General features: G+C 34.2%; 1 protein-coding gene across 3 annotated transcripts in view; it reads left to right on the forward strand.

Moving 5' to 3' along the window:
* LOC135216961 (golgin subfamily A member 4-like) overlaps positions 1-9,773 on the forward strand; it is a 275,501-nt gene extending 265,728 nt beyond the window's left edge. For all 3 annotated transcript variants that reach the window (XM_064252500.1, XM_064252489.1, XM_064252492.1), the window contains one exon: positions 9,357-9,773. In XM_064252500.1, coding sequence (XP_064108570.1) covers positions 9,357-9,414 — 58 coding nt within the window. In that variant the 3' untranslated portion in view covers positions 9,415-9,773. The remainder of the gene's footprint in view (positions 1-9,356) is intronic.
* Positions 9,774-11,477: the final 1,704 nt, after the last annotated feature.

Raw genomic sequence — 11,477 nt, forward strand, 5'->3', positions numbered from 1 at the left:
AAGCGTAACTTAAAATTATAGGGGCTATAAGACCCCTTGAATTTTACCTTAAGTTAGAGTGATTGATGTAAAACTTAAGCACTATAACAGATGAGGACCAGCTATCGGAGTTGGAATACTTACCCCGTCTAAAAGCTGGCTCACCAGATCGTAACAGATGGTACACGTTTCATGGTACCAGACCTGGATGTCCCCGTGCGGAGTCGCGCATGGAGCATGGGACCGGCAAACTTCGTGTCCACATGGGTCCTGAAGTGTGGCGGCGCATCCCGGATGCTCACAGTTGGTGGTCTGTAAGTGAAAAGACACATGAGTATCTTAAAGACTATCACTTACAGGCTAAAGGACAGAAGAACTCCGTTGCATGCCGGAGCTCGGAAAAAAATTTGGGCATAACCCCTCCCTTAATCGCCTGAATAGGCTATAACCCCGGAGGGATCCGGTGAAACAAGAAGGGAGGGGGGATGGTTTAAGGTACTTAAGATAAACTTAATAGTTTAACATAATAGATCTTAAACCTAAAAACTCGAACGTACCGGACTAAGTCCAGTGCGTGGCGGAGTGTGTAACTCAGTGAAACGGAGAGGTTAGAAGGGACCGACTGTATGTTCCGGTCCACCCTGTTGGGTAGACTAGCACCTTTCCGCTGGATGCCAGGTCTCCGGTGGTAAAGGAGCCCTAGTAAGGTGGGAAAGAGCAAGAGGACATACAGACTCGGGCTAGTAACGGAGCGACGGGGTAGTAATGGAGGGGGGAAAGGCCAGTCCCCCCCACCTTACCATCCGACCGGACCGAGAAGCCGGAGAGGTCGAGTCCAGTCGGGGTCTGTCCCGTCCCTCTACCCCCTCCGCCTGGGGGGAGAGAGGGAGGCAGGCTCGGGTATGCGGAGCGAGCATGGGCAGACCTACCCACCCGACTCTATAGAAGAGCGGGAGGGGGGGAAGGTGACTGGACAGGCGTCTGGCTGCCTCGTGATCACGTAGTGACCACGGGGCGATAAGAACAAACAACTAAGCCTAGAAACATAACCAACTGATCAGAGAGATGCTATCGGGAAGCAACCGAGCTGAAGAGCGGTAACATATAGGCCCAATGGGCCATGACCTAGGCTAAGCAAGCCAGACGCCTAACTAACCTAACAAATATCACATAAATAATTCAAATGAATAATAAAATGAAAGAAAGAAAACAATATAGTAGGAGAAAAAATCCAGGAGTGTACGACTAACCCGAAGGCAAGTCTACCACTCAAAGCTAGCCGAGGCCGATACTAAGAGCCGTGGCTAGGGTCTGGATGGAAAGAGCCTACATAAGGTAAAAGACATGCATGCATGACAAAACCGTGTAGACCGTACCCTAAACAAAGCGGATAAATAAAATAGAGCGTACATAAGTAAGGGGATGTTCTGGGTATGGGCGACCCAGAACGAACCCACCACGAGGCAGAACCATGCTGCCATGCTTCCGACCTAGAGTTCGTATTTATACCTAAAAAACGGCAAATACGGGCTCAGGGCCGGAAAAAACCAATTAGCAATAAACACTGAGTACTTAACTTAGCTGCTGCGATGGCTGCACGCTCCATGGTAATTAAATCCAAAGGAAAGGGCACAAAAAACACCGAGTAGAAAATGGCACGTGTGAATCGAGTGCGCTAACTGAAAAGGATGGCCACCAGAGGCGCAGCAGTCGGCAGCATGGGATGGAGTAGTAGTAGTAAGTGCTGCCCACTCTGTGGGTCGGCTCTCCTCTTGGGGGATTTTGTAGTGGGAGAATTCTATTGGCATTTGGCTCGTGGTAGTGGTCTCACTCGCCATAGTGTTCATACCGACACCCTCTGGGAGGGTGAGCGAGTCAGTTATACTGACCTTTTTCTTTATTTATTTATTCTCTGGTATGTGTTAGTACATTTACCCTAGAAATAATAGATTAAAGGATATTTCGCGCAGCGACACGAGCTGAGCCCAGAAATAGAATATTCTGAAGACTGTATGTCATTAATACCCATTCCCTGTATATTATTAATAATTTTAAAGACCTGATATTTGCATGAATGTGATAAACATATCAGAATATTGTTGTTAAAGTGACCGTACCCTTTTTTTTCAAGTATATATATATATACTGTAATCCAGTTTTAATAAATTTCAAGTAGTTTAAGTTTTTTTACACTAGCTGCTGGTGGGCACTGCAATTCTAGTACTTTGTCACACCTGTTTAGATTATTAGATTTTTGTGTTGAAGAAATAACAGTTTAGGTAATATTTTAGAACATTCACAAGTTCATAATGCATTACATATTATATTGAAAACATGTTTATATAAGATTTTTTAAGGTTTCAGATTTTCTTTATATTTTTAACTGTGAATGTTTTGAAATCATGTTAGTATCTAGGTGTTAAGTAACTAACATAAGTTAATTTTTACACTGTATTATAAAAGATCGCTGTTGATATTTAACAATTTCATAAAATCTTGTGGCACAGTTGATATTGTGTAGAAATAATACTACTAGCGTTTTCGCAGTTAATGTTAGTCTTACTAAATAACGTGAAAACTTTAAGCTAACTTCCAGGAACATTTCAGTACCATAGTTAGTTAATGAATATAGGCTTAAAATATCAGAGAAAAGAAGTTTAGGGAAATTTGTTCATCTTCATAGTTACCACTTATATATCATAGTTTTTAAATGTGAAAATTTTCTTTAGTTATTTGAAAATTTCTTGGCAAAATTGAGAAATTCATACCAAACTAATGTATATAGTGAACCTTCAGGGAAAAGTACTCAATAGGAATTAATTCTCAATAGTACCATTATGCCCATTAAACACAAGTAAAAGGAATTTCCTACTTCAAAAATGTTTTGAAATACAAAGCCTTTCATCAGTATTATATTGTAAATAATTAAAAATATTTTTTCAAAGAAATTATATTCTTTGGTAATCTAACATAAATGATAATTGACTGAATACATAATATTGTAGTCAGTAACCCAAATTTTAGTGTATCATGAAGTTTTTCAAGCGATTACCATTTATTGTTTATCTTTTCTGTAGCATTAGATGTAATCCTTTCATTTACAAGAATAATTCTACATTGTCACTGTACACAAGCTTTTATTCAATAATAAATGTGGTATTGGTATTATAAGATGTATTAGCTAGCTAATGACGTTCCCTTAAAACCTATTGCCTTTATTCATTAGTGTTTTGTGTTTGCAAAGAAAGCTATTATCAATCTTTTCTTCATAGCAGTAAAATTTTGTTATTCCAAACAGTTTCCTAACCCCTTTCATTCCACACATTTAGAGTATTGAGACATAATGCTACAATCATTATTTTAATGTAATGATTATCTTAAAGCTACAGGCAGTCCCCAGTTACCGGCGGGGTTCTGTTCTGACGGCTTGATGATAAGCGAAAATTGCAGATAACCGAAAATCTGTGATTTTCAGCACTTTATGGTGCTGATAACCAGTTAATGGTGCCTCTGTTAAGTATGTGTTAGCACCAATAACTGGAAATCAGCACTAGACAAGCCCCATAAAACCGAATTGCCGATAACTGGGGACTGCTTGTAGGTATTGTGTTCTATAATAGAAATGTAAGTTTACATTCGAATACACAGATAAAAATCACCAAAATTAAAATATAGGTTTATAGTTATTCCAGTTTTCATTGCTCAGATATAATTATAAAATCTTAATGCCTATAGAAATATTTTTAGAATATAAACAAGATATACATATTTTTTTATACCATAGCCACAGTTCGTCATCAAAGGTATTATTAAAATCTTGGTCTGCCCAGGGCTCCATAGGACACACCAACCAAACTCAAAGAATTTTCTTATAGTTGGTATTGGCCAGAATAGTACTTGTTGGCACAGTGATAAAATAGTACTATAAAGAACTCGGGACGATAGAGTCTCTCTCCATTCTACAACTACTACCTTGGTTTTCCCTTCATTCTACTCACATAGATCTAACAACCGCACACATCAGCTGTTTTCCTCTTTACACTCGAGCTTGTCCCAGAGTTCACTAATCCCCATATTTTGCTCTGAAAATGTTTTTAACTGATATTTCAATTATACAAACTTTCATGCTTAGTAAATATCTTTAAGTCAGTGAAGAGATCTAATTCCTTAAAATTGAAGGGGTAGGCTTATATATATATATATATATATATATATATATATATATATATATATATATATATATATATATATATATATATATATATATATATATATATATCTATATATGTATATATATATATATATTTATAATATATATATATATATCTATATATTTGTATTTTATATATATATATATTATGTATATGTATGATCTATATGTATAATCTATCCTAATATATATATATATATATATATATATATATATATATATATATATATATATATATATATATATATATATACATACATACATACATACATACATACAACATACATACATACATACATACATACATACATACATACATACATACATACATACATACAGACAGACAGACAGACAGTGGTCCCCCTGTATTCGATGCGTACCAGACCCCCCCGTGAATAGTTAGAATCCACGAATGTTTGGAACCCCTATAAAAAGGCTAAAAGCAGCCTATTTTGTTAGTTAAAACTCAAGAGAAACCACTAAAAGTTTTCATACTTGGTTTTTTTTATAGTTTTATCACAAAAAGTGCATTTTATGATGAAATTGAAAAAAAAAAAAAAAACCAGGAATTTGTGGATATTTCTCATGGAAAAATACAGCGAATTTTCCGCGAATAATGCGGGGAAATGTTCCCAAGAGAAATCCGCGAATGTTTAAGTCCGCAAATCCGGAGAATGCGAACACGGGGGCCCCACTGTGTGTGTGTGTGTGTGTGTATATATATATATACATATACTTATACTTATACATATACATATACATATAAATTAAATTGGGAGCCAGCAGCTCTCCTGCAATGTGAGAAGGTAGGATTAGATCTTAGGCTACGCTGTATTTGCTGTGCTATTTTTTCCTGTCTAACAAAGTATAATTAGCAATAATGCTAGAATATTTGTCTTTTTTTATTGAAACTTATTAGTCATGATTTTTTTTAATATTGATAGATAATTTATGACTTTTACTGGAAAGGTAAATCAGGTTAGCCTTACTTCTTGTTTAGGAAATAGCCATGACAATAGTTACTGGTCATGCTTGACCTTGTTACAAGCCTTAGTGTTTACTAAAGGCCAGTATTTCTTATGTAGTATTTTATTGTCAGACAAAATAGATTTTAGATAGAATGTTCCCAGTTATTCTTAATATCAGGGTTCTTTTCAAGTGTCAAAGGAAATACATTCATGTTTATCTACTTTTAACAGGTATTACTCCACCAATAACGACATCACAATTATTGAAAAAAAAATGTTGTGACATTTTTTCTTTTTCCTACAGGAATAAAAAAGGTAGTTTTTGTAATAGGTAGCTTTGTCAAACAAATTAGAATCTTGTACTCATTTTATATAAATTTGGTACAATAATTCCAATAATTAATTATTGTAATTATGTACCAACTACGTACTAATATACCTATGCTTTCAAATAGACCAGGTATTAAAGTATGAATTGGATAGAAATACAATGAATGGAAATTCATACAGTGCTATTGTAGTAATTGTGAATTAATATTTTGATGCTTTACTATTTTATAATATGACCCTTGTAATTATGATACCTAACAGCATACTATGGATACATATTTGTGGCCATGCCACCCTGTTTCAACTCCTTGTATTTGGTTGTGATCATGTGAGGCATGATGATTGCTTTTGGGGTGTGATCCAGACTGGTTCAGATGAGATTTTATCTTTCGCGCCATGCAGTTGGAACGAGTTTTGTGGGACAGTTTTCAAATTATTTGAATGGGCCATAAATGATTTATGGTAATTCATGTGGCAACACACACCACAGCTGGTGATATGAGGAAGACTGAAGAACAGTTTCCCCAGAGACTGTCCCAGTTCATTTTAAATATATTTGCCCATATATATACTCTGAGAGTTTAGCTGGTTTTATTTCTTATTTTTTAATAATAGTATGTCAGCTGTCAGGGGCATAATTTTGTTTGGGGGGATTGGGGGGGAGGGGGGGGGGGCAAAGACGGTTTGGCGAGCAAAGCGAGCCTAATAAGCTGGGGGTTTGTTGATTTTGAGCTATTTTGTGTTTTTTGAAGCCACATGAGAAAAGTATTTCAGCAAAACTATATGCTCACACTGCTGTTTATCTCATCATCACTGGTAGCTATTATAGTAGACAGAAAAAGGATCAAGAAACTTAATATTTCTGAGAAATTTCATATATTTATTATTATACATTTAAAAAAAACATGCAGTTACTTCTTGGGGCTTGGGGGGTGAGGGGGGGATAAGTTGAGTCTGGGGGGGGGCTAAAGTAAAAAAGAAAATTATTAGAACATGTATAAGTCTCTAAAAGGTACTACAATTCCATAACCCAGTACATTTTGTAATATTTTCCCAAGATATACTATGTAAACTGTATTCTTATTGCATTTTTCATAAAAAAAAAAACTTCAAATATTGATTATTTTGCATTTTTGGTGTCATATTTCTTCTGCCAGATCAGCGTTGTAGACGCTGTAACCCTGGAAATAATTTCTGATGAATATAATTGAAAGGCGCCTTAACCTCGGAACGTCATAAGCCGAACCCATCGTAACCCGGGAACTGCCTGTACAAGATTCTAATTTGTTTGACAAAGCTCACCATTACAAAAACTACCTTTTTTATTCCTGTAGGTAAAAGAAAAAATGGCGCAAAGTTTTTTTTTCAATAATTGTGATATCACTATTGGTGGAGTAATACCTGTTAAATTGTTATAATAGTATGTAAACTATACTAATAGTAATTTTACAAAATAAATTTTCTTTTGAACTTATTGAAAGACCAGGGATAACTCACTAAAATTATTGCATTTTTATGAGTTAGTTTATATTTCCCATTTTCTATATGTAGTATAGTTTTTTAATTATGCAATATTAAAAGGCATTACCTTGAATGGTAGAAAGGTAGAAAGAATACTAAATTTGAAATTTTCTTCTTTTTACCTTTCAGACATCCAAAGTAATTCCTTATAATACTGCATGATTTAAAAGAATAATTATTAAGCATAGAAAATGGATATTCGTCACAGACTGAGTTAAATGGGGAAGATAGAAATAAGTAGGAATGTGAACAAATATTCTTATGATTGTAAGAAGAATACATGGTAGTTAATCACGACAATACTCGGGATAATCAAGGAAGGGTTAAAGGAACAGGTACTTCTTCCTCATGTTCTGGTCTTTGCAGAAATTCCAACTAGCAGAATAGGAAGCCAAAGCAAAATTTGAACTTATGGGTGGCATAGGGGAACACAATTTTTACTGGAGACCCTGTCTGTTCAGAAGTGTCTTCATGTGATTATACTGCAGGGATTTGGATTCATAAAAATTATTTAAAAACTGGCAATAAAAGAATTGTAATCAGCACCCGTAGGGATATCTACTTTTTCTATGTATACATTTTTCATCAAATCTTATACAGTTGTAGGTAATAAAAGTTTAAATTTTTTAATAATTACATGGTAAGGAGGAATAGGTTAGTGAACATTGTAAGGTCCAACAACCAAAACAAGTCTAGCAAAGTTATTTTATTCCATGTAGAAAAATAAAAACCAAATGGATAACTAATGGAGTAAGGTAAAAATTTTACAAAGGTAAATTGAAGATAACATATAATTTATGAAGAACATATAATTTATGAAGAGAATAATCAACAGTAAGAAAATCTTACAAGCACCAGAACATACATGCCAGAAGTGATACATGTACACTTGGGCTTTGACCAGGTCATAGTTTAAACTAGTATATTTCTAAGTGTACACAAATGTGTGTGTATGTATATATATATATATATATATATATATATATATATATATATATATATATATATATATATATATATGTGTGTGTATGTATGTATGTATGTATACACACACACTTTGTACATAAGTTATGTATGTGTGTGTATAACTGAATTGAAAATATGGAACGTGATGAATATAGAAATAAGACAAAATCCATAAAGGAAAGAAAATGAAGTCTGCCAGGCCTTTTGACTTATCCTTTACTTAGCAGAGTTAAGAAATATTGAAGAATAATTAGACCTACCAAAACAGGGTTAAGAGGTTTCACAAAAGATTAGGCACAGAAGCAAAGACAAGACAATTAAAAGATTACACAAAGAAAGTGACTGATCACCAAAAAATGTTATAAAAGTACAAGTCTGTAACTCTCCATTTGGTAAACAATAAAAATTTTTGTGAGGTGAATGTTAAAAAAAATATTTAACACAAATACATAGTATATATGTAAGGTAACTAATTTGTAATTTGTGGGCTTTATGATAACAAATATCTAGTACATGTGAAGAATAAAAAAAATTTCCCTTGTGTATTCAAACATCCAATACTATATTCATTCATTTAGGTGAAAACTCTCACAGGATAAATTGGACTGGAAGTTCAGTAATTGCCAGATTGAAAGATTTCTCTCTGAAATCTTTTAGAATCTGATATTATACAGCTTATGTCTAGTTATAATTTTAATCTTAGACCTGGGATGTATTATTTGGACCCCCTGTATTAGTGAAGTGTTCAAGAATGGCCTAAAAGATAAAATCACCGACTTATTACAAATTAGTTATCTTATATGTATATATTTTCTGTGTATTTGTATGTTTAATATTTTTTTTTCATGTTCACCTTACAAAAATGTTTGTTTACCAGATGGAGTTATTGAGCTGTACTTTTATAACATTTATTTGGTTTGGTTGGTAGTCAGTTACCTTTTTTGTATAATTCTTAATTGTCTTGTCCCTGCTTCTGAGCTGTTGGGTCCAATCTTTTGTAAAACCTCTTAACCTTGTTTTGGTAGATCGTCAAATTCTTTAATTGTGTTTGATTCCAGATACATATTTTTTCCTTTGTAATCCCCATCTGTCATTTATATGAGCTTTCTTTGTAAACTTACTTTTATATTTCTTAACTGCTATGTAAAGGACAAGAAGTCAAAAGGCCTTGCATATCTCCATTGTTTCTCTTCCCAAGTGGATTTTATCTTTACATATTTATGTATGTTTGTACAGTATACACCACAGATGTTATTTTTTCATATTTAGTGAGGGATGAAGTGTTGTTAGCAATGTAATGTTAAATTTGGTATCTGCTCCTATGAGAAATAATTAATTGTATGTAGTCATCATAATTTATTAACAGGCCTTTACCTTTCTAGGTCACAAGAAAACGGACAAAACCAGAGCAACTTATCAGCTGCATCAATCGGGCGGTGAAATTCTGATGAACTAAAGCATTCAAACCAAATTGCAAATTACCTTTTTTGATAATATGAACTCACAGACTTCCTTTCTCTATCTTTTACCTTTGTAGTGTACATATTAAGCTTAGGAGCTTTATAAGTTTTAATATATTTTGTCTGAGTATTTTTGTGTTTTAAATATGGAACATATTTTATAGAAAGCTTTATTAATTTTAAACCCAAAGACAAATCACTCCCTATTTGCATTTACTTTTAGTATACTAAGTTATATTTTAGTCTAAAAGTACTGTACTACTAGTACTTGTGATTGCATTGTAGGCAGAAGAAAGCCATTGAAACCTTATTCGTTAATAAAATTTAGTTATAACTAAACTGAGCATTTGGAATTTCCTTAACATATTTCTGGAATATATTTTATGCAGCAGAAGGAAGGAATGATATACCCACAACCTAACAAACACCATTACTTTATGTTACTCAAGATCTTTGCATTGTCTTTTTTTTTTTTTAGGAAAATATTTGATTTACATCAAGAGGGAGCATACTAAGGGAGTCTTAAGTTTTCTTTTTTTGTATGTAATAGCAGCTAATGCTCACTAAATACAGTTTCTCATATTTAACAAGTATATGACTGTCAAATGTTTAGTAAACAATGGTACTTACTGTTTTCTATACTGTGTATAGTTTTTATTCAGACCTAATGAAAGTTAGAGAAGGCATATATAATATATATATATATATATATATATATATATATATATATATATACATATATACATATTTATATATATATCTATATATATACAGGCAGTCCCCGGGTTAGGATGGGGGTTCTGTTCTTGAGATGCGCCGTAAGCCAAAAATCGTTGTAAGCCAGAACATCGTCAAAAATCCTAAGAAAACCTTACTTTTAATGCTTTGGTTGTATTAAAAACTATGTAATCTGCATTCTTATTGCATTTTTCATAATAAAAAAACTTCAAATATTGATTATTTTGTATTTTTGGTGTCATATTTCTTCTGGCAGATCAGCATTGTAGGCGCCGTAACCCTGGAACATGCGTCGTAAACCTGGAAATAATTTTTGATGAATATAATTGAAAAGTGCCTTAACCTCGGAACATCGTAAGCCGAACCCGTCGTAACCCGGGGACTACCTATATGTATATATATAATAGTATATATAATATATAAAAAATCTATATATATATATATATATATATATATTATATATATATATGTGTGTGTGTGTGTGTGTGTATTAGAGGTGTATTGGATGTCTGAAAATTTTATTGTTCATACATGAAACAAACCTTCGGTCTTAACATTAGGATTTACTAGCGCCAAGCTGGAAACCAGTAGAATTAAAATTACACTTGTGAGATCCAGGGACTAATGGCATCTATACCAGGTCGCGGGGCATGTATACCCAGAATGCCCACGGCTACCTGTGACCCACCAGTTATTTTCCTACCGCCTTTAAGATAAGACGTGTTACTGTCTATCTCATTTAAAGCCGGTTTTTCAGTTTGCCTGTTCTTTATTCATTTCATTTTTTATTTTTCATTCCTTTTCTTTCTCCAAGTGTGATCAGTGTGTGGTAAGAGTGTATACGTGGTATGATGGAGAATTTTGCCTCAACATCGAGATCGTCTACCGTTTCGAAGAGGAGACAAAGGAAATGCCCAGGAGATAGTGGCTTTCCATGTTCTAGGTTCCTAACTTCGGTGTCGACGGATCCTCATCCAACGTGTAGTAGGTGCAGGGAAAACGTATGTACGGTTACTAATCCGTGTTCTGTTTGTCGCGGTTGGTCGGTGGAACAGTGGAAGAAGTTCTATGGGGAAGGCCAATACAAAAGGAAGGGGGTGACGCCATCTTTGGATGACCAAACCTTACCGGCTTCTTTTGTATCGGTAATAAACCAGGCTGCTCCATATGTTTCTCCACCTGCTTTTGATTTGTCTCATACCCCTTCGGTTTCTCTTAGTGGTTCTGTATCGGAAACGTCAGGAGGGGCCTTGGGTAATTTTATGAATAATTTGCACTCTCCTTTGTTCCCAGCAAGTAGAGGGG

Source organism: Macrobrachium nipponense, chromosome 19, assembly GCF_015104395.2.
Source record: "Macrobrachium nipponense isolate FS-2020 chromosome 19, ASM1510439v2, whole genome shotgun sequence".
NCBI classification, from domain to species: Eukaryota; Metazoa; Arthropoda; class Malacostraca; order Decapoda; family Palaemonidae; genus Macrobrachium; species Macrobrachium nipponense.